The 24,862-nt window shown below is 41.0% G+C and overlaps 1 protein-coding gene across 2 annotated transcripts; it reads left to right on the forward strand.

The window, feature by feature from the left end:
• The first annotated feature begins 1,934 nt into the window (after positions 1–1,934).
• Positions 1,935–24,604, forward strand: LOC146693203 (ATP-binding cassette sub-family G member 4-like). 2 transcript variants are annotated; one of them, XM_085478996.1, is made up of 16 exons: positions 1,935–2,026; positions 2,680–2,816; positions 10,340–10,608; positions 15,034–15,151; positions 15,327–15,459; positions 15,597–15,647; positions 15,884–16,029; positions 17,067–17,190; positions 17,445–17,559; positions 17,680–17,801; positions 20,306–20,404; positions 20,520–20,688; positions 20,783–20,883; positions 21,437–21,595; positions 21,672–21,790; positions 23,151–24,604. In XM_085478996.1, exons 3-16 carry the CDS (start codon positions 10,353–10,355, stop codon positions 23,374–23,376), a joined length of 1,938 nt encoding a protein of 645 aa, XP_085335122.1. In that variant the 5' UTR covers positions 1,935–2,026; positions 2,680–2,816; positions 10,340–10,352; the 3' UTR covers positions 23,377–24,604. The 2 variants fall into 2 exon arrangements, with proteins under 2 accessions (XP_085335122.1, XP_085335123.1); XM_085478997.1 differs by lacking the exon at positions 2,680–2,816.
• Positions 24,605–24,862: the final 258 nt, after the last annotated feature.

Here is a 24,862-nt window from a genome sequence, read left to right on the forward strand (position 1 = left end):
CACAATGACCTGAATAAGCAGGTAAACCAGTGCAGCCCCACAGTCTCATTGGAGTGAACTCAAGGGGCACAGCCACTGGAGTTTAACTGCCTTGGTGACCTCTCCTTCATCTCCAGACTCTGTCATCTCTGCTAGCTCTGTAGACCCTGTGTTTCTTACACTACCCGATTAGATCCTCATTTGAGGTCAGCCGCACTCCATCCACACCAGACGCGGACAGAAATCCGCCTAGTGTGAGCTGCCTGATGGTTTGGAAGAGGAGAAATCGGGCTGGCACCATCAACTATGAAATAAGATCCTCCCACCACACCCACCATTGTCATCGCTATCACTGCCACTGGACTAGAGCGTCGTGAAAGCATGAACAGGATCTATGATGGAATACAGTGGTGCAGTAATGCTGTTCTTCTTCCCCCCAATATTTTGGACTTGAATACTGTAGCTTATACACCACAGCATTCATTTACTTATAATTTTACAGATTTAAAACTATAGGTGTACTGCTATATGTTGATGTATTATTGCATCAGTAAGTGTATTAAATAAAATAATATCTAGCTACAGCATTAAAGTGACTCATGAATCAATCAATAAAATCATGTTTGTGATTCTATATAATGATCTACTAATACTGGGTACTCTATGTGCATTTAAAAACTGAATGATACATTACTTAAATAGGGTTGTAAGTTTTTACTAAATAAATATTTTTTATTACTTTTATGACAGTTAGTACAAAACTATTTTCAGACTCTTGTTGAGTGACATTTTCACATGTTACATCTTTATGAGGGTACATAAGCCTGGAAACTGTGACCAGTGTTTTCTACAAGGATTTACAGAAAATATTTAATGTATATGTTGTTTTATGAGGAGAATTTGACAGATTACATACATGTGTGGATTTTTACTCTTCCTTCTAAACTTCATTTAGTGTCCAAAGTAACACACAGCAACAATGACTGCTTGCATAGCTTGCTCCTATCAAAAATGAGCTAATCTCTCAGTATTCGCTTCTTTTTAGGGGAAGCCTTAGTCATTTTCCTGGTGCGTCCTTTGTATGACGGTGTTGAAAACAAATCTTAACTGCAGAGTGTGGAAATGCAACTTCTCACCTGAAATTGACTCAGTCAATAAAGTTTTCATTCACTTTGTAAACACAGGTTTTCAAAATGTCTCTTTGCAAGTCGCCTTTTTTTCTGTTGTGTTTAAATCTCGTCACTGTTGGGAGTGAAGCAACACGTCTGAAGGGCCCCGTCGTCCCTGTTTGACACCAGGTGTGTTCAGGGCATGTCCCAGGTAGAGAGGGATGTGCTGTGAAAAGGTATTTGACACTTTCTTTCTTTCTTTTTGCACATTTGTCACACTCACATTTCAGATCATCAAGCAAATTTTAATATTAGGCAAAGATAACCTGAGTAAATACAAAATGCACTTTTTAGATAATGATTTCTTGATTTTAAGACTATCCATTGTTGCTGTACTTGTCACATCTTTGAAGACTCTGAAAAATTCCCATCCTTGACTTTCACTCAGTAGATACGGTGGCATCTGCTGTATCTCTACATTATACGTAGGCTGCACAGTTACAGGCTACTACTGTTTAGTGTTCAGCAGGACCTGCAAATACCATAAATCATCTTTAAATCATCTCTTTACCTTCCCAATGACTTCACTTTGCACATTGTGAAGCAGGGGTTAGTGTAAAATAAGGCTACAGGCTTTGGAAATGTGGGTTACAGAAACATAAGCCGGCACCTGTCTCTCATGATAAAGCTTAGAAATGCAGAAATCCATGTTTCTACGAAGTAAAGGAGAATTTTCCTCCCCTGTCAGATCCAGTGTCCCTCCTCCATCAGTTCACCAGGCCCCACCCCTCCCCTCCCAGTCTGCTCTGCCCTGCTCAGCGTGCAGAGATGCTGTAGATGCGGCAGACTGGAAGGTGTTTGGTAGTGGATGCTGCAGCCGGAGAGATAACAACATACTGACAGACACCGAGAAGGACAGTCACCCGACAGCAGTCATTGTAAGCTTTTTGTTTGCCCTCTTCTCTCCGTGTCTCCTGCTGACAGGCTGCCCATGTCTTAATCTGTGTTGCACTCTTTATATTAAAGCTTACTTAAAATACTTAAAATGTCTTTTTGAACCGGGTTGGTATTGTGTAACATTTAGCTAGAGCATTGTATTTTGAATGGGCCTAGCCAAAAATGACAGTTTTATCCTGCTTCATAAAGCTAACCTGTGTCTAACATAATCAATAGCTAACATTAGTGACAATAAGCAGATTTTGTTCTACAACAAAGCCTGTTACAAAAATTTTAGTATATTTAATGATTTGCATCTACAGACAACAAGCTGACGATACCTGTGTATCAGTGGCATGTCAGGTGATTTCTCTTCATTGAATAACATATTGTGGTTTATTGATGCCTTACCATGAATTTAAGCTGCATCGGTTTGTACACCGACTCTGCATTTAGAGTCAAACCTGGTCAGAAACATTTAAAGAAAATCAAAACGTATGAAAACACAGTTTATGTATTTTTATTATTCCTGCTTACAATAATTGCAGTTATGCTAACATGTTGCTCAGCAAGGATGTACTAATCAGGGAAGTAATGCAAACTTGGATACAACTTTCAAAATAAGATGTATATTTTGTTCATTAATGTGTTTCAGCTAAAATCATAGATGGAAGCTAAACACTGACTTGTCTGAATCTGCAACTGAAATGCAAGTACAGAAAGGAAAACTGGTGGAAGAATATTTGAACTCAATCTTAGTGAAATTGCAGCGCTCCTGCAACCCTGAATTGGGTAAGTGTAAGACGGATATGGATGGAAAAGCAGCTCAAACATGAACTGTTGGGTAAAAACTGAAGTGAAGCCCTGAAAGAAAACAAGTTTGCTTAGAAGTAAATTGATTAGCTGAATTTTCTCATATTACAGGAAGAAAAAAGGAGATTCATATTCATGTTTTCACTCAAATAATTTCAAGTCCCTACATGTAAAAATTATTATAGCTTATCAGCCTCTCTGTGCTGTAACTGTAGGAATGTGCACAAGCTTTCATGTTTTTTTTCTCAGCCAAAGCCTTTTCAGTGATTTAGTTCTCATTCTTTCAAAGTCATGGGAGATCAGTAGTATTAACATACTTTCTTGGGTTGGAACTTATCCTTATGGTCACTGTTCTCATGTCATGTAAGAACAGCCTGCTCTACTATAAGCTTTAGCAGAACAATCCGACCATGTTTAAGTTCCAAAGAGAAATCCTGTTTTTCCAGCAGATGTAAGGATCTGTCATATTTCACAGAGATGCAACACACAGAAAAGCTGTTGTGGCTTTTTTAGTAGTACTCTTTCCTTTCTCTTCGACGACTTGTTCATGTGCAATAATGCGAGCTATCCTTACTGTATAGAAAGTGACATTTTTATCCACTAAAGTTTTGATATCTTTAATTGCAAGTCTTACATTTTTAAAAAAGAGAACTCAGATCCTTTAATCAGCCCTTGTAGAAAATATGTCTGCTTGTAGGAGACAGGAGCAATAGTACAAGTACTTTGGCATTTCAACCACAGATGGGTGTTACAATGCTCGTTGGCCCAAGTGTAATGCCATGTATTAAAAGCTTTATTTATTTTTAATGGGTTGATCTGCTTGTGTGAGATGTGGATGGATTATGAGGCAAACAGATCCAGCTTTGCTGCGGTCATTTCTCCATCACTGTTTGATTCAGTTTGTTGTTGTTTTGTTCTCTTTGTTGTCATTTTCAATTTCTTTATGTTTCGAGTCTGTTTATGTGTTTGCACCACTATTTGGTTCTTTGGGTCTCTCTCTCTGTATGTGTGGTTGTAGTGGTGTTCATGGGTGTTGGAAGTGTCGTGTGCTTAAAAACAACCACACACAATTTTTCATGAGTGCAAATGTTAGTCATGGGATTCCACAAGGTTCTGTGCTGGGACCTGCACTTTTTACATTACTTCTTACTTCCTTAAACATTATTATTACAGAACACACCAAACTTTGTCATTGCTTTGCATTGCTATGCAGGTGATACCCAGTTGTGTTTATCCATGAAGCCCAATGATAAAAATCAGTTAAACCATCTGTCTGTCTGTTTCCTCTCAAGTATGAAAAGTCCGTCTCTGAACCTGCTGTGGCTGCACGTTTCTCACAGTTAAAAGAGTTTTTACTTCTCGCTGTTGCTAAGTCCTTGGTCATCTGATTGTCTCCTTAATATTATAATACAAATTATTTTTAGACAGTTGTTGGTGTGATTTGTTTCCCGATACATATAAAAAGTCTTTCTCTCCAGTGAGTTTCTCATCGTGTAGGTGTACTTCACCTCGTTCTCAGTGCAGCGGCGCATGAGGCAGTCCTCACCTGCTGAAAGTTCTCATTAGCAGAACAAGGTTCATCAACGCCAACTAGGCAATCCATCATCCCGGGGTCAGAAGGACCAGCACGTGGAGGAAAAACCACTTAGATTTAACCTGCAATCTCAAGGCAACAAAAGCAGACTACAGTAGACCAGCTCAAAACAAATTCACTGACACTTATTGGAGTGTTATTAAAGATATGAGTTTTCCTACAAAGAAAAGATACTTGTGTACTTTTCACTTATGTATATCATTGATTAGAGACTTTGATTACTATTTTTTCGTGCTCCACACATGCTTTTGAATGGTGAGTCAAAAAATTGTCACCTTGAAGCTATAACAAAGCCAAAGGCTAACAAAGCATGAATAAAGTGGAACATCCTGAAAGTAGAGTTTTTAGAGAAATTATGTGGTACAGACAGGAGACTCTAGGAAAGGGTTTTGATAATGCATAACTACAGGCATTATCAAATGGAAGGTTTGAAGCCTAATCTTGAAAGTAGAGATAGTGTCCGTCTCCTGAATCCAAACTGGAAGCTGGTTCCACAGAAGAGGGGCCTGAAAACTGAAGGCTCTGCCTCCCATTCTACTTTTAAATACTCTAGGAACAACAAGTAGGCCTGCAGAGCGAGAGTTATTTCATCTAACTGTAAGCCTTGGAGTCAGAAAAAAGTGTAACAGCAGTACAGTAGATAATCTAAAGCAGTCTAATCCCAGGTCATGGAGTTCTTTCCTTATCCTCTCTTCCCTCCGTGGACCTTCCCTCTCTCCAGAGCGGTACAGGACCATCCAAGCTGACTCGTGACACGTTGGCATACATAACATGTCTCATTTCTCATTTGTACCCTTTGACACCAAGACCTCTGGTTTCTCCCATGTGCGTGGAAGGCACGTAGAGGAGCAGTCGATTCCCATACGTTACCTCGGTTGGGTGCTTGGTAGTGTGCCTGACTCTGCAGATTTTTCCCAAGGCAGTAACTACAGCCCCTCCTGCAGATCAAGGAAATAAAAGAAAGTTCATTTTAATCCCCAAGCGGATTAAGAACCCCATGAGTGATTAAATGAGGCTTCTGTCTCAAAAAGGACAAATTACTGTACCACCTCAGACTTGGGAACCATTTTTACAGTTGTGTGTGCAGAACAAAGTAGATTAGACGTATCTCAGTTTCAGTGATCATTAGTCACGTCAGGAGATTGCATATTTCTGCTGCTTAAAGTTCTGCATGGATAGTAGAAGTGGGTTTTGTGTGACGCTGGTCGTGCCTAAGCTGTCTTTTCCCATGAAATGTACAGATGTTTACATTTAATCTAGACTAATGAACTAATAATCACAAGAAAATCTATTCAGGACATTTCCAACTTAGTTATACTGAATTATCAGTTGTCAATTCAATTTCAATTCAATTTTATTTATATAGCGCCAAATCACAACAAAAGTCGCCTCAAGGCGCTTCATTGTCACTGATTAAATCAATAGCTTTTGCGCTCCTCAAGTAATACTTCAGAGCACAACAGCAATACTTCTACATCTTACTGAAGAAACATACAAGCCATGTCTTGTTTTATACTTGGCTTAATGAATGGGAGACAGTCAGAGGCAGCGTTGTACTTCAGGTTTTTGAATGGTGAAATCAAAAACGTTCTGGCTAATGTGAGTCCTGGTGTGTTTTAGAATAGCGATGCATTATGTACAAAACTGAACAAAAGCAATATCAGTTGGAAATATGAAGCAGTATTCAGTAAAGCAGCCAACCGTCTTAGGAGTAACCAACCCGTTCTCACTCCCAAAGCGTAACATTTTACGCTAGGTGACAAATCGTCACCATATTACGTTTTCGGCTACCCACCACGTTCCTAAATGACGACCTCGGAAAAAGAGGAAATATGAGAACCGTCTGGACTGAACCTACACATGTTCGCTCTTTTTCTTCAAATCGCTTAGAAACACGCTATTTAACATCATTAAAGTCCTGGTTAAGGTCAGGAATAAGGTTATGGTCAGGGCTAGGGATAAGGTTAGGTTTAGGGCTGGAATACAAGGCTGGAACGTCTACTACCGCGGGAGCGTCATTGCACTGGATTCCAGCCATAACCCGCCGCGTACCATAAGAACGCCGAAGGTCTCCTTTCGCGTTCCTCAGGAACGCCGCGGGACGTGACAAAACGTCGACATGTTACGCCTCGGGAGTGAGAACGCTCTGGAGTAACCCAGGACAGTTTTTTCTCACTGATTTCAGAACTTACACCAAGCTATTGTTCGGTGTCCTACTTCATAGAATACAGTTGTAAGATTAGCATCAATCTTCTTCATCTAATTTCTGGTATTTGTAACATGGAATTAAGATCAGGACAGAAAAACAGTGTTAATTACACAGGGATCTCTATCTGTGTTCAAACAGTCAAACTGCAACGCTGCGAGATCGTTTAAAACAAGGCAGCATAAGCAACCCTTGATTCTGTCTTTACTGTCAGTGCTTCAGACGGGCTGGGACTTATCACCCAAGTGATCTCAACTTTGACAACTGAGAATAAGGTTATTGCACACGGGAGATCTTTACCTTCTGTCAGAAAGCTTTTCTAGTGCGCTAACCCAGTGATCGCCAACCTTTTTCGTCCGACAATGTTTTCACAGACCGGCCTTTAAGGTGTCGCAGATAAATACAAACCAGTACCGGTAAAAAAAAGAAGAAGATTTATTCATAACACACGACAAAAGACCCAGGGAAACCAAGTTAAAGCTAAAAACCGATAAAAATCCTGAAAACCATAGATTTCACACCCAAGCCTCAACTCTCACGGCCCGGTACCAAACGACTGATACCGGTCCGTGGCCCCGGGGTTGGGAACCACTGCACTAAACCATATGAAGGGGAATTGGATCAATAATCCAATAAAACAAATTTGGTAGTGGAAAAAATGAACGTTACAGTCTTGCTGTAATACCTTTCTAGGATAGTGTGGGTATTCCTTATTGTCCACAGATAACTAATCAAAACTGGGCACTTACTTCAAACTACACAGGAAACCTGTTGTTGACATGACGTAGCTCTCCAAGTACATGTACTACAAAGCAAGTTCAGCATACATATATTTTCTTTTTCTGGATACGGCTTCATTAACATCAGGAATCATGTGGTCACATAAAGGTGTTTATCAACTGGTCACTCAGCCCAGGGTTTCCCAATAAGTTACAATATTCCTAATGTGGTGTTCAGATCAAAGGGCGGGTTTGTGGCAGAACCTAATTAACCTAACCCGGTCATAGAACGGTCTACCAGCAGCCGAGGAGCTGATTTTACAAACTATAATATCAGAAAAATATCGAGAGGTTAAAAACATGATACAGGCTGAAGCAACTGCACCAGATAAATAAAACTTAACTGAATGTAGCCAACAGGTAAAAAATAGGAACACGGTTAATCTAATAATTCTTGGAACTGATTGGTCGATAAATTCATTATGTAGGAAATCAGTAAGTGGTGATTTTGTGGTCTCTCGTCTTCAGCATCACCTCCTTTGGTTACCATGGGGATGAACGCCAGCTCATAAGCACCCATTGTTACCAGTTGTGGGTGGTGTTTTTTTCACCAGTCAGTTGCCATGGTGACACCTACTGTAGCAGGAAGAAACCCTCGTATTAGTTTTGGATACTTTGGGAGTCACTGTTTATCTGCAGCGTAGTTTTTAGATACTACAGTGTTTCATGAAATTTCCTCTGTAGAGATGACATGAAAATTAAAAGAAATGTTGACACTTGTTGTGATCCAGAACTTGTTGTTGTTACAGATCCCGGGATTATCTTAACTTTAACACAAAGATATAATTCATCATGGGCTGAAATGCATCAAAAGGAAATGATATGATTAATATAAAGCAACCTGCTCATGAAACTTTGAAGAACAACCAGGATGTAATTTATGTTATAACTGATAGTGGAGAGGAAGTGGAATTACAGGCATTTTATACGTGCTGCAGACTGGATCAACATCACTGCCTGGAAGAGCAAGTATTAAAATAATCACCTGACATTTCTAATTTGCATGAGTGTCAATGTTGAGAAGACAGATTGATATAAACCAAGTGGATGAGACAGTCTTTGTTACTAACCATCATTTTTTTTTATTATTTCTGTGTGATTCTCGCGTTTGGGGAAATGGACTTTAAAAAAACACAACTCATAGATTAGTTAACTTCAACATTAAAATGGAACATTAATTGCATCACATTACATAGATCAAAAGACTGAAAGTATTAATAAAATATAAACCTGAGAGATTAATAGATCATACTAATTGTTAGCTGCTACAAATACAAAATTCATACTGATTGCAAACTATCAGTATCCTCTTGCTGAACCTGAAGCATTAATAATATTATTAATAACATTTTATAACACCGCTCAGGACTAAGGCTTTAATTTCCTTAGAATTAAATTGAATTTCCATGTACTTTACGTAAAATGAAAGTATTTACAAAGAAGTACTTAGCAGTATATAACCTAGCAAGTAACATTTATTTATTAGTGCTTTTCAGAGCAAGAAATCAGCCCCTAATTAATACAGGGATCTCAACAAATAAAGAAATAAAGAAATTACTTAATCAAAGCTTGTGCAAGAATGAACACACACACGCGCGAACCTGTGAAACAACAAAACTCAAAGCAGAGCCGGAACGCACACATTAACTTTTAGGGACGTTACAGGGTGCAAAAGAGAGGGTGGCGAGCTGTTTCAGAGTTTTGGAGCAAAGTTTTTGGACACACTCTTACTTTTCAGACGCATCTTATCTTGATGACCTTGTAGTACCATATCACCCTATTAGAGCACTTCGCTCTCGCTCTGCAGGCCTACTTGTTGTTCCTAGAGTATTTAAAAGTAGAATGGGAGGCAGAGCCTTCAGTTTTCAGGCCCCTCTTCTGTGGAACCAGCTTCCAGTTTGGATTCAGGAGACAGACACTATCTCTACTTTTAAGATTAGGCTTCAAACTTTCCTTTTTGCTAAAGCATATAGTTAGGGCTGGACCAGGTGACCCTGCATCCTCCCTTAGTTATGCTGCGATAGACGTAGGCTGCCGGGGATTCCCATGATGCATTGAGTTTTTCCTTTCCAGTCACCTTTCTCACTCACTATGTGTTAACAGACCTCTCTGCATTGAATCATATCTGTTATTAACCTCTGTCTCTCTTCCACAGCATGTTCTGACTTCTGTTTTTCCCCATTTTTTGATGATGAATACATGTGAGGAGGAAGAGGAAGACTCCCTGGCCCTGCTCTCTGATGCATATTCAATTTTTTTTAACTCTCTTGTAGATGATATTCCAGGCTCAGTCATAATTATATCTCTATGCCTAATTAAATGTAACCCATTCACATAAAGCAAATCTTTATAAATAATGAACATTATACAACCTCAGATGTTTGGAATGACATCATCAGAAGAATGCTTCCAGTGCTGTGTTTGTGCCATGTTGTGACTTGTGCTGGTGCAGTGGCGTTAGTGGCTGTCACTCCCAACATGCTCCTTTAACATACAGGTTTACTATGGATTATGACACAAGTCCTGATGTAAACCTAACCAGGTACATTTCTGTGGTATAACATCGCTGATTTATTTTTTTACCTGACCCTATCCAGGTAGGCCTTGTTGCCTAAGCACCAATAACGTTTCATGACTTGGTCAGCCTATTTTTAGCTGGTTGCTGGCCTCATAATTCACAGCAGTGTGGATGGGAAACTGAAACAGTGTGCAAGCCAGCAGTGAAAAGGGCAAAAACATCGTCTCTGTTCTGAGCAGAGCTGCTCGCTGGCTCAGCTTCTCTGCTGTTCTGTTGTTTCAGCGTTGATAGATAACTTAACTCAAGCACAAAACCTCACCTGTAAAATTAGACCGTTGAACCGTGAATGACCTCCCTTCTCCTTTTTGTCTCGTCTCTTTCCTCCCCACACTCCTCCACCCACAGTCTGTGATCTAATATGGATAATAAGGCACTGGAACTTGACTCTGTTAGCCTCCCTATGGAGGAGGTGGTCATATGTAATGGTGACAGCCAGCCTGCTGCTCAGCCTCAGCCACAACAGGAGGTATCCATGCTGACCCACCTGAAGAAGGTTGAGAACCAGATCACTGAGGCACAGCGATTCACCCACCTACCCCGACGCTCAGCTGTTGACCTGGAGTTCATCAACATCTCCTACACCATTCGGGAGGGACCGTGCTGGAGGAGGAGAGGTAACAGACTTCTAACCATCCTTTATATACAGCTTTCCACTTTAACCAGTTTCTACCTGAGTAAAGATACTGTGAAAAGGCAAAATCAAGACACGAGACAGTAGATGTGTGGATGGATGAACCCCAAAATAAACCGCATGTATCTAAAAGTGTTCCCAGAGACAGCGAGCTAGCACAATGCTTAAAAAGTCGAGAACAGCTAGATCATTCATTGTTTCTAAGCGGGAGACATCACAGTAGACGGACACGGTAGTACTTCTTCAAACTAATAATAATAAAATTAAATAATAAGAGTTATTTAATGGATGTCAAAAACAAAAATAAACTTGGACCAACATCAGTATCGGTGGGTGTTCACCCAAGTAAAGTCTGTGTTTGCTTCAGTCGGTGAACGCTCGGCTCATGTGGAATCATTCTCTGTTTCTCCATTCAGTCATTCAGCTTTTGTCACCGCGCTGTGTGTTAAATATTTGCTGCCTTCAGGCTTAAAAGGCGCCTCTGACATAAAGTGTTAGGAAATCTCTGGCCTGTGTCTTCTCTGTTTGCTGTGCAGCGCATTCATGCTGCACAGTAAACGGCAGGGTGCACGTTTCACATTTGATACTGGAGATGTGGAAATAACGGTTTTGCAACGCTGACAGAAATAATTAATAAGTGGTTTAAATCTGCACTCAGTCTTTCAGTTTAGGTGGGAAGGTTTCTGAATGTATTGTGTAAGCTTGTCAGTCATGCTGCAGAGGCATCTATATTATTTAATATATAGAAAACACATAACTGGATTTGGTTGTGTCATAATGGGCTGCTCAGTAGTTTTGTGCATTGTAGTGATACTCAGGTACACAAATCATTCTCCTTGCCTGTCAGCTTTAAGATGCATGAGGTGCAGTGCAGTCACGGGTATGTCTCCTCACGTTTTTGATGACACTGGCTCAAACACAGCACGAGGTCTACCCTCCACATGTTATAAATGACAATGATTTCCTGTAGTTTTGCAGACTCATTTAAACTGTTAATATTTTGTTGCCAGAGGTATAGCCTACAATAACACACATCGTGGGTAAATTATGACTCTTTATTTGGGCAGGACGTTTATCTGCTTTCTGCAGCTGACAAAAAAAATCATTTTTCACTAATATTTCTCTCGTGTGTTTCTTTGCGACTGAATCACCAGAAGATGAAACGTTGACACATTCACTGACAGCAGTGTGTGCTTCCAGCTGTTGTAACCCTGATCGCTACTGATTTTTCTTATTTCCCCGTCACACAGAGGAGGCGAGGCTGATTGTTTCTGACACGCTGCCCTCCCCACGATCCACCCTGTTCACACCCCCGATCAATCCATACCATACATCGCTCACAGAGACTAACACACAGATGCTGTGGCTATTACTGCATGTACTTTAGTCAGTACAAATAAAAAGTTATGTGTATTTGATTTTCTTGCATGCACTGCCTTAACTTTTAGATCTGATACTGAATTTATGATTGAATGCAAGATTCCTGAACCAACCTCACTCAAGAATATTTGCACCACCAGTCTTTAACACTCGTACAAAAGTTTGTTGGTCATTTGTCCAGGCAGGTCGTGTCTTAATGCACATCTTTCTTCCTGTCTTATGTTCTACATTCATCAGCTAAGTGCTATACAAATACAGGCCATTTACCATCAGCTCCTTGAAGCCCTCCTTGTATTTCTAAGCAGCCTCTCTTCACGTGTTATTACATTTCCATTTGTATCCTTAAACATCCAAACAAGCTGCACATCTTTTCCAGCCAATGAATACAAGTCCTTCTCTCCTTCTTTGGTGTCCAGCCTCACATATAACTGACAGCAGGCCATTTCCTTTGCGACCTTTGTCTTTGCTGGATGCCTGGCCTGTCACGAGCTGAAAGCAGGGACTCAAGCGCAGAGCAGGTTGATGTCTCAGAACACGATTTATTTACACACCCGTGCAATAATATATACAGTGACAGGAAATTCAGGGTTCCAGGGGATTAGGGGAAGGCTCTCTCTCTCTCACGCTCGCTCACGTCCTCACACACGTTCGTACCGCGGGGAGGTCACAGGTCCGGGAAGATAAGCTGGAACAGGGAAAGGGAGACATCAATCACAAATCACGAAGGCATAAAGGTGTAAGACCACGGGAGCTGGAAAGGTAGACTAACGTCAGTAGCGCAATCATCCCGCGATGAGAGGATCTGTGACCCAGCCTCAAATAGAAGATGGATAATCAGCTGATCGCCAACAGCTGTGAGAGCCAAGGGCGGGAGCCAGCTGTGAGCTCCACCCAGGCAGAGAGATAGGGGGAGAAAGAGAGAAAAAACACAAGTGTAGCCTTGTGAGGCCGGCTGGGCAGGCACAGGGACCATGACATGGCCTCCCAGTACACCTTACTCACCCCCACCCAGAGAGAGAGAGACATTTTCATCCAAAACAAAACAATTCATTTTCTAATCAGTAAGTCAGAGAGTTCCTTTTAAGATTGATGATTTTTTAACTTTGAACTCAAACAGACACAAAACACATGAGTTGTTTAATTAACTTTACTTCTGGGCAATATAAAGAAAATGCACTCTTTAGACTTATGACAAGCTTTACAGAACACAGAGATAAGGAATTTTAAGATGACACAGATAACAATAACACTGGGGATGTGCTGCTCAGTGTCCTGTGGATTGCTGGAAAGTCAGGGAACGCAAACTCATAACCAGAAATCTGTCTGAATAACAAGACAACGTCACAGCTTTACTAAGGGAACACGCACTAAAAATGGTGCCGCGGATACTAGAATAAATTAATAAAATTAGAAAGAAACCAAGGTATTATGAAATTCAATTCAATTCAATTTTATTTATACAGCGCCAAATCACAACAACTGTCACCTTAAGACTTGTAAGGTAGACCCTATAACAATACATGCAGAGCAACAATCATATGACCCCCTATGAGCAGCACTTTGGCGACAGTGGGAAGGAAAAACTCCCTTTTAACAGGAAGAAACCTCCGGCAGAACCAGGCTCAGGGAGGGGCGGGGCCATCTGCTGTGATTGGTTGGGGAGAGAGAAGGAAGACAGGATAAAAGACATGCTGTGGAAGAGAGACAGAGGTTAATAACAGATATGATTCAATGCAGAGAGGTCTGTTAACACATAGTGAGTGAAAATGGCTCAAAAACTAGTATAGAGACTCAGAAAGCAGAGAGAAACACATATGAAAGCAAAAACACTCAATAATCACTTCAGCCATAAACTAGAAGACATCGAAGAATTGTTTTAAATTATGAGAGACTTGTATAAGGAACCATAAACAACCACCCTCACCCACAGCATAGTTGGTGCTCCATGTTGATGCTGGTAAACTTGACATTGACACGTGATTCTGCACAGTCTACTGTAATATAACAGCTTACTGTCAAAAGCAAGGGCCAGTTTTTACTGCTCATTTGTACAACAATCTCAGATTCATTATAACTTGGACCTAAAATTAAGCGCCTTGAGGCAACTGTTACTTACAATGTGTTTGAGGCTGTCAGATTGTGTAGTGGGAAAAGCATTTATCAACCTCTCAGAAAATGTGACCCCGGTGAATCCAGAGTTGGGAGTGTGGGAAGTTTACTGGGGATCATCAGTCATCACCATCCCAAAGTGCAGAGGACATTCATCCACTTTAACCAACCATATTTGTACTGTAAGTGTTGATGCATCTGCCAGCTGAATTTACTGGTCAGTTTTACTGTCAGACATGTATTAATATTATTCCATATGAGCCACTTCTAGTAGAGAATAATGTGCGACTGTAGCTCTGAAGACATTATTTTATAATTATGTTATAATCAGTGGAAGGTGGAATATTGAACCTCAAATTCTTACCTTGTTGTATTAGCTCAAAACATTTCCCCCTGTGCTTACATTTCTTTTAAAGTTTTAAGCAGTTCCTATACGTGTTAAATGATGAACAGAGCAGCAGAAAAATAGGATATGTTAGCTAACTGAACAGTTTCATTTCTTGTCCCTGCTTGCCCCTGGTGTTTAGGGAAAGTAGGGATCCTCTCATGCCCCGGCTTGTAACACAGTGGGGAACACCTGGCCCCACCAGCTCACATCTCAGTGGAAACCCTTCTATGCATGTTTAATTGAGGACTCAATATTTATGTTATTTAGCCACAGTTGCTGTGCATCTACAAACCACTTTACAACCCTCCTCTGCCCCAAGACTGACTTTCATCTGTGTCATATGTGTTCACGGACTCCTGCTCTGTTCGGTGATGGGGCAGTGGTGAAGTCTTTTATTCCAAGTGGCTTTTTTTGGAACTAGTAGCTCCTATTTAACATGAGTATTTGCATTATGCTTACATAAAGTTTGTTCTTGTGGAGTAATATAATATCACTGCTCATTCCCATGAATACCCTGTCACTTATTTGCAGGTTTCAAAGCCTTATTAAAGTGCCTGTCAGGAAGGTTCTGCAGCAGAGAGCTTATAGGGATCATGGGACCATCGGGGGCAGGGAAGTCCACCCTGATGAACATTCTAGCAGGGTACAGGTGAGCCGACTTTCTGATACAGTTATGATAATTTCCCCCAGGGATCAATAAAGTATTCTGATTCTGATTCTGATGACATAAATGAGGCCTGTGTGGTACAAACATAAGGTGTAGTTAATTAATAAAGTTTGTCTGGGCAGTGAAATGTTTGGTATCTGTCCTTCGTGCTGCTCAGGGAAACAGGGATGAAGGGTCAGATCCTGGTAAATGGGAAACCCAGGGACCTGAGGACCTTCAGGAAAATGTCCTGCTACATCATGCAGGAAGACATGCTGCTGCCACACCTCACTGCCAGGGAGGCCATGATGGTGAGCCGTAAACTCAGCCTCGGAGCACATTTTGAAGCGTTGCTTTTGTGTAGCATCTGAACCTGGCTTTGTGTTTTGTTTCGTAGCTTTTTTTAGCTTGTGATTACGTTAATGCGATCTACTTTCTCTTTGCTCAGGTTTCAGCCAACTTAAAGCTGGATGAAACTATGGATGTGAAGAAGGAACTGGTGAGAGCAGTTTACCATGCGCTGTAAACTGAACCAGCCAGTTTACTCATAATGTCCACAAGCAGTATTTTATTACTCACCATCTATTTTGTTATGTAGCACCACATTCTTATTCCTGCCGAGCATTTTCATGTTTTTTCTCCCTGTTTAGATATAAATATAAAGAAGACATTTTTTATTGGTGCTTTGATAATCAGTGAAATCCGGCACTGTGCCTTTCTCTCTTCTCTGTTCAGGTGAACGAGATTCTGACTGCTTTAGGGCTCCTTGACTGCGCCCACACTCGTACCAGCTCACTGTCAGGTGGTCAGTGTAAACGTCTGGCCATCGCCCTCGAACTGGTTAACAATCCTCCAGTCATGTTCTTTGATGAGCCCACCAGGTGAACGGGGAGGAGATGATGTGTTGCCGATTGTATACCTAAATTATATCTTTTTATTATGTGAGATGTGCTTCCATAAAATCACATGCTGATAGTTGACTGCTGGTTCAAAGACTCAGTGAGTGTCAGAACTGGAATACCTGGTTTTAAATCGCACCTCTCTCTCTCGTCATGTTTCTTTATATCAAATGCAGCTGCTGCTCGAGACATTTTCAAATACAGATGAAATGTCAGTACTTTCCTTCATCTTTGTGTGCAGACCTGAGCTTCCGACAGTTTTACACAATAGCTTACTAGATTCAGCACTTCAAAAGGTTGCTGTTAGCATTCCAGCTCTTAGTACAATTTTGGTATCCAGTCTTCCAGCCTCTCAACTAACATTACACATGTTTGTGTTTCGGATTCTTAGATTTTTCTCATATAAACTTTTATCCAGAGAACCATTCGGTGCATTTCAGCAGCTTCAATAACAATTACAGAAATGTAAGAAAAACACTGATGTTGTAAACAGCAACAAGAGCATTAGCTTTAGTTGTCAAACTATTAGCAGTTAACTGATAGCAACATGAACCAACATGGTAGCAGCTAGCCGCTATGGCTAGCCATTATAGTAACATTTATGTGGGAGCTTTAAGGTTTATAGACTTATCTAAATTTAACAGATTAACAATTAAAATCATACAGTTATTTTACTTTATGTATTAATTATGTTATTTTTTGCAGTTTTCCAGTTTTTACATAAAGCCACGTTTTCTGGTTGTAGGACGGAGCTTAAACGGTGTACATCCTGTATGGTAGTGTATCATTAGTGTGTCCGTTTCCTTTAAAATCTGCAGACAACTGAGAAAACATGTTTCCAAAATTACTAAGCTAATACAATAACGACAGATTTTTTTAATAGAGAGATATCATCCTCAAACTTTCTCATGTTTAGCTAAACTCTTATGTGACAGAGTGAATCTGCAAGTCATTGTGATTTGTCTACTCTTCCGTTTCTTTTAGACCGGTATTCATGGATCTTGTCTCTGTGTTTTAAGTGGCTTAGACAGCGTGTCATGCTACCAGGTGGTGTCCCTAATGCGTTCTCTGGCACAGGGCGGGCGTACCATCATCTGCACTATTCACCAGCCCAGTGCCAAACTGTTTGAGATGTTTGACAAGGTGTGTATCTGCCAATGAAGGAGGAAATAATGGACAGAAGCATAGACGCTGTATTTTGAAACCTCAGCGTATTGTTTTGGCTGCCACCATGTTGGTATTTGGAGCCAAGTGTCTGAGAACCAGTGGGTGATATCATTCATAGCTATCTCCACCTTTTAATATACACCACTGCCATGTAAAGAAAAATAAGTTGCAGTTCTGTAAGCTTCTGTAGAGGCTGCTTTTTGTCAAACCTGAATGTTTTTGCTCCACAGCTTTACATCCTCAGTCAGGGACAGTGCATCTACAAAGGCACCGTCCCTTACCTCATACCCTATCTGAAGACGCTCGGCCTCTACTGTCCTACCTACCACAACCCTGCAGACTTCAGTATGTTCACCTTACAGTACCTGTTATTGCTAGTTCATGTTCCCCAACTTTTCTGCATGATAGCAGCATTTCCAGGGAGTTCATTCTGTTCACGTCTTTCTGCTTTTGCTTGTGATTCAGTCATTGAAGTGGCATCAGGAGAGTATGGAGACCTGAACCCGGTGCTGTTTGAAGCAGTCCAAGGTGGAATGTGTGCTTTAGAGGAGAAGAATCAATCAGTCTGTGCAACAATCTGCCCCGTTGTAAGTAACAGATGCTATTCCACACATGGGAGAGTGTGCTGCAGAGAAGTTACAGTGACAGCAGTGCCATCGAGCAAGGAAGAAACTTGCTAGGACATATTGCCCTACCAAGACGACCACTATAGAGTCTCTGTACGCTCTTCTTGTCAATCGTTTTGTTTTATTGATTTATTTTATTACTCACAGTATTATCAGTGAGGGTATTTTGCTGGAGCGGACAGCCCCCCCAAGAGTGCCTTCAGACTCTTGGGGGGGCTCCTGAAGGCTGAAAGGCAGCAACAACCAGTGGGGAGCGGCATGGAGGTGCTATAACAATCTAGAAGACAGATTCCCGCTGCCCAAATCATAAATAAAATTAGCCCGATCTACAAGTCCCTGATCTCTTCCACCCAGTCCTCCATAGCAGAACCACATGCTGACGCTTGTTCTGGAAGGAGAGGATTATTTGCAACAGAGTAGTGATGGGATTTCCGGCTCTTTTTAGAGAACCGACTCTTTTGGCTCCGAACTGGCTCTTCAAGTTGTTTTGTTGCTTTAATTAATTTATTATTAACAATAATATAAAATTATGCACAAAAGGAATTACTAAAGTTAAAAAAAAAGTGGTTTTATTTATATATGTTTACATATAAATATATACGGTGGCCCCTAGAGACAAAACACGTACAAACTCCAAAACACATTTCTAGCATTAACTGAACTTCCAAAGCAGAGCTACTAGATCACTTAAATTACACAATTGAAAGCATGTGTGTATTGTTTGTGTATTTATACACAGGCACTTATATATATTCAAATAATTTAAAATATGTTCATTTACCTGTTACTACCACACACCAAATCCGGTCGTTGGTACTTCCTGGCTTGTGTAGCCACAAGATAACAAAGGCTCAACACTGCGCCCTAGCATCCTGGAGCACTTCTGTTGTGTTTGTACGTGTTTTGGAGTTTGTACGTGCTTTGTCTGTAGGGGCCACCGTAAATATACTTTTATTTATTCACTCCACATAAAATGTAATAAATAAATCATATAATACAAAAACCAACTATTCACATTTCAACTTTTAACTAATTAAATTTTCAGCTTTTTCTTTTTAAACAAATTTAAAGTGAAACAACACAAAACACTGCAAACCACAACACAATTAAATATAAATTAAAATATGAAAACAAAAAGAACATGCATATTCTCTGTCATATGGACCTGCATGAATAAACTTTCTGAATCCTTTATCATCTGCTACTGAAAATAGTTGTGGATGATTACTATACCTTTCTAATGTGACGTTGTTGTCCCTGCTCTCTCTCTCTCTCCCTCCCGCTCTGTTCCTGTGCTACTGAGTGTAACTAACGCCCCTCCCCCCTCTGCTCAGCGTAAAGCACAAGGCTCGCTGTGGAGTGAAGCGGGAAAAAAGAGAGAGCGAGAGAGAGAGAGAGAGAAAGAAAGAAAAAAAAAAAACCCACGGCTCGCGATAAGGAGCCGGCTCTAAGAGCCATTTCGTTCGTGACCGACACATCACTACAACAGAGTTTAAAGAACCATGTTGACCATTATCTGAGTGGGGTGCATTAGGTGCAGTTTGCTCCTGCAGTACCTGTTCCTAGACGAGAAACTCCTGGAGCTTAGTGGTCATGACTGAAACGAGGGTGATTCAGTGCAATAAACACAGGTACTTCTTCTCCAGGATGACCAGAAAACATGCAGCACCAATGCTCAGCAGATCTCTCAGTGTTTGTACTGCTGTTTTAAAATTACATTTAAAATTAAATCAAACTCCTCTGAACCATTGCTGTGCCCTGCCAACCACAAGAATGTGGCCCTGCCCCACTGCATCAAGGCATTCGCCATTTAGTCTTAGATTGATTTACAGTCCTTTCACATTAACAGTTTAGCTTAGCTGTGTCCATTTCTGTTTCTCTGGATGATTGTGTTGCTTCCTAAACTCAGAACCAAAGCAGGAAACCATTACCCAAACTGGGACCTGTCATACTAGAAAAATAAGGGCTGGCAGGAAATGGGTAGAGCTTAGCTAACTATAAAAACCAAGAACTACCAAAGCCTGCAGAGACCACAAAAGTCCCAACAGAAGAACACAGAGTTCAGCTGATATGGTCTGCAGGAAGCAGGGTACACTCAGCGAGACTGACAAACATTTACGCCTGTGGACAACCTAGAATCACCAGTTTAACCTAATTCCAGCAACTGTACCTGGAGAGAATCCACAGAGACACAAGGAGAACATGCAAACTGCCCACAGGAAGGCCAGACAGTGGATTCAGACTCGGGACCTTCTTGTTGTGAGACGACGGTGCTAATCACCAGGCCACTATGCTAGCTGTGTCAATAAAGACAAACTGACAGCAGGAAGTAGAACCAATATGTTCTGGCAATACCAGAAACCCATAAAAATGGTCTGTTGCTCTATTTTTACCCAGTTGATTCAGCTCTGACTGCAGGATTCTTTGTGTTGAGTTGACGATGATCATTTCTTCCATTTTTCCAGGATGCCAGGCACATAGAAAGCCACACCTTTGCCACAAGTACGCTAACACAGTTCTGCATCCTCTTCAAGAGAACCTTCATAACTGTATGTCGAGACCAGGTGGGTGGAAGGATCGCTTCAATAATCACAGCTGTCACGAACAGATCAGATGTGCTCTTACCTGAAACGAGCCTGATCATGGATGTTTTCTTTCTCTGCTGTCGTCCATTCTCAGGTTTTGACCCACCTCAGAGTGATATCCCACATCTGCATAGGTGTGTTAATAGGTTTGCTCTATCTCAACATTGGCAATGATGCCAGCAGGGTGTTTAACAACACTGGATTTCTCTTCTTCTCTATGCTCTTCCTCATGTTTGGAGCACTCATGCCTACTGTGTTGACCTGTGAGTATGATCGAGAGGTTATGGACTTCCTCCCCTGTTGATACTATTATGATAAATCTCATAAATGTGTGTAAACATTTTGGGCTTTTGGCAGTTCCTCTGGAGATGTCTGTATTCCTGAGGGAGCATCTGAACTACTGGTACAGCCTGAAAGCCTACTACCTGGCCAAGACCATGGCTGATATTCCCTTCCAGGTGAGCTGGCAGTGCTGTGATTGGATTGGTGGGTTTACTCACTGAGGGCCTGAGTGCTGACAAACAACAAAATATATCCACTTAGCTTCACAACACTGTACTCTGGTGTTAGCAGATGGTGTTTGCAGGTTGTAGGAGCAGATTAGTTTGCTAACATTGTTGTTGGGTCTCGTCATGTCAAAGAAGTCACCCAAGTGTCGGTTATTGGTTACACTGTAGAGCGGCAGATTCAAACGTTCTCAGATGTAATGCGTGGGCGTTATCATGGATTGAAATGGAAACGAGGTAAATGTCACAGTGATTTGGAAAGCTACTTTTGATCCTGCTGACCATCATTGTCATTGAGTACAACCTTAATTTGTATTAAATCCATCAACATTTATATCTATTAAATAAACCATTGTGCAGTACTCCAGTCATTGTGATTGGCTGGCACGGGAGCTGAGGGCTCTGTGTTTGGATGCGAGTGTAGCTGCAGCACACTTTAACATCTGTGACAGGGTGTCCTCGCTGTTCCTCTACTAAACATCAGTTAATGAACGTGTTATTTTAGGTGATCTGCCCCATCATGTACTGCAGCATAGTGTACTGGATGACAGAGCAGCCTCCTGAGGCAAGTCGCTACCTGCTCTTCATAGCCCTGTCCACCTGCACTGCCCTGGTAGCCCAGTCTCTTGGGCTGTTGGTTGGCGCTGCCTCCACCTCACTACAGGTAGTGCATGTTTGCATTGTTTAATACACATTTTCTTGGCTGATGTAACACGATGTATATCCTCTACACCTCCCAGGTAGCCACATTTGTAGGGCCTGTTACAGCTGTCCCTGTGCTGCTGTTCTCTGGATTCTTTGTCAACTTTGACACAATCCCCAAGTATCTGCAGTGGAGCTCCTATGTTTCCTATGTCAGGTGAGTGTCGCTGGGAGGAACAGCTGCAGGTTCAGTCGGGTCCACAGGGTTTTGAGGAATGACACATTGCTTTTCTGTCTGTACACCATCACAGCACATTTTACATCAAGCATTTAAGAAAAGATTGAAGAGCAGACTTTCAGCTTTAATCATAAAATTATATAACTATGTTTTCTTGCCCCAAAGATTATGAAGTTAACAGTATTTGAGTTTGGCTGATTAATATATGATTTGTGAATGTTTTATTTCTTTAGCAGCTGCCAAAACCTGGAAGAGTTGGTATCTTAAGTGTTTTGCTTAATTTGGTCACTTTCAGTCATTCATGTTAACTTAAGACAAGGATGTCAATCTCATATGGATAAAAAACCACACTCATAAAAATATAAACAATCTGCAACACAAAGCTTGCTGCTGCAGCATCGAGTGAAGCACCAGCTGCTGCCCTCCAGCACAAAATGCTTGAGCCTACTGTAATAAGTGGAGATTAGTGGACAAATAACTAATGGTAAAACACTGTTAACACATTTACATCTGGTTCTGTGCAGTCATGGTGACTCTGTGTTTGTGCTTTTTGATTATTAATGTGCTTCGTTTCAGTTAGTTTCTGGTTATGTTTCAGTGATTTCTAGTTCTTAGGTTTTGTTCCTGTGCCTCCCGTGTTTAGTGTGTCATGTCTCTAGTGTAGGTTTGGTTCTGTTTCCCATGTTTCTGCCTCTGTTCTTTATGTTCTGTCAATCTGCATCTCTGGTTTCCTGTTTTATTGTGATAGTTCCGCGTCCTGTGTGAGTCTATTCTGTTTTGCTTCTTCTGTCTCGTCGTGTCTGATTAGGTTCAGCTGTGTCTTTCTTCTGTTGTGTATTTCCCTCGTTACCCTCTGTGTATGTGTGTTCTGCTTTCTTACCCATCGGTTCGTCTGCTTATCATCCACTGATAACCGTCCATGTCTCAGGTATTCATGTATTTCCTAGAATTCCTGGTTTTTGTGTATTTCGTTTTCCCGGTTTAGGTTTTTGTGATTAGTTTCTCATTTATCTGTTTTTCGGCCTCAATAAAAGGCACGCCATTTGTTAAAATCCAGTTCCGTTTCCACATTTCGTGCATTTGGGTCCACTACTTTCCACTCCACAGGGTCTACCTGCGCTGACACTGACACTTAGATTATAAAGTATCTGACTGATCCTTTCAAGCATTTTTTGTCCAAAAGTTATTCATAGGATGCTAACTATTTGTAAGATGCATTCAAATCCTCGATGGCTGGGCCTGATTACCAAAGTCATCCGCATTTATTACAGAAACAGTAAGCAATATTTGAGCTATTGTGACCGGGCTGTTTACAGATAAGACTTCGTCTCTCTCGTAGGTATGGCTTTGAAGGGGTCCTCCTGTCTATCTATGGGATGAACCGCACAGAGCTGGAGTGTCCAGGGCCGGTGTGTAAGTTCCAACAGCCTGAAGAGGTTCTGCAGCTGCTAGATGTGGAGGATGCAAAGCTCTATGTAGATTTTATTGTCCTGGGAAGTTTCTTCATCATCCTACGTCTGGCCACTTACCTTGTCCTCCGCTACAAGGTCAAGTCAGAGCGATAGATTCTCTTCAGCTCATCTCCAAAACACACGACCCCCCCTAGACTCTGGACTCTTTCCTGTGCAGAGAGAACCTGTCATGTCATGTAGGAGTTTGTTTCATTTCATTTTACATGTTGCTGCTAAGTGGACAGAACAAATTCTGGTTGTGTTCTCCTGCCAGCTGGTGACAGTCCTTTAAACCACTATACAGCTGTTTTACCTCATCAAGAACTAATGGGTGTGCACAAAGCCATGTCACAGAGACTGAGCCACATTCAGCTACACGTGCTGTACGTTTTATAACTTACAGAAGTTTTTAGAGCCAAGCAGATGGGACTCAGTAGCAGAACTGACATCCTGCTTTAGTCCACACTGTGCTGCTGCTCTGGCAGAGTATATCTCTGGTCCAGGATACTCACCCCTTACGAAATTCAAATGCAAAAAGAGTGTTTACTTTTGTAAGCCAAAAAAAAAATGAAGTTGCACTAAAGATGTTTGATAATGTGCCTGAAAGAGTGAAAAAGCAACAATCACGCGGCCTTTGTATCACTGAAAGAGAGAGCGGATTTGGGCCGTAGCCCTAAAAACATTAACTTCTCAAAGCTGTGGTTTTTATCATATTGATAGTTGTAAATTGAGCTTTGCTATGATCGCCTGAAGAAATTTGATATTTTTTGTACTTCCACATTATAATCATGAATCTAAATAAATCTGTTAGTGATGATCACGAGGACAAGCCTTAATCATATTCCACTATGTTTTATTATCTTTAGTACTCCATGCATATGCAGTTCAGTTAGAGCCAAGCAGGTGGGACTCAGGAGCAGAACTGACATCTTGCTTTAGCCCACACTGTGCTGCTGCTCTGGCAGACTATATCTCTGGTCCAGGATACTCACCCCTTACGAAATTCATTATTGTATTTAAGCTACATAGGTGAGTTACTGTACTGTCATTACTGTTTTTGTGTCCGCTCTACGTCCACCAATGCCACTGATCTGGGTGCTATCTCACATTTCATTTTAATTACACGTTTTTTTTAAAAAGCAGATGTTGGGACTGCACATTACAGCATACCGAGCGACCAAAGACTGCTAATGAATCTGCACATGTCTTCATATTTTTTACATTGTGTTCTGTTTTTGTTATGACCACTTGTATGTTTATTAATCCATTCCATGTTGAAACACATAACAGCCAAAAGTTCTGTACAGCTATGTAAACTTCCAATAAACACTGATATGACAGATGCTTTGTTTAATTAATAACAAAACATGAAATATCCAATCAAAATTCCAAGAAATAAGATTTAAGATTCTGCATTTAAAGTGTCAACAGTGGCTAAGGACAATCCACAGAAAGATCTGGATGATCTACTCTGAGCTACAGTCATGTACCAGAACATTAGACAAATCCTCAGGTCTTAAATGAGATAAACACGACTTTATGAACAATGACCAAAGCTTATGTATTACACATTACTTTGACTCTTTAGGTACAGATGTGT

Source organism: Copadichromis virginalis, linkage group LG14 (assembly GCF_057382275.1).
Source record: "Copadichromis virginalis isolate Kocher_CV1m ecotype Utaka linkage group LG14, C_Virginalis_male_GT1.1, whole genome shotgun sequence".
Taxonomy (NCBI): domain Eukaryota; kingdom Metazoa; phylum Chordata; class Actinopteri; order Cichliformes; family Cichlidae; genus Copadichromis; species Copadichromis virginalis.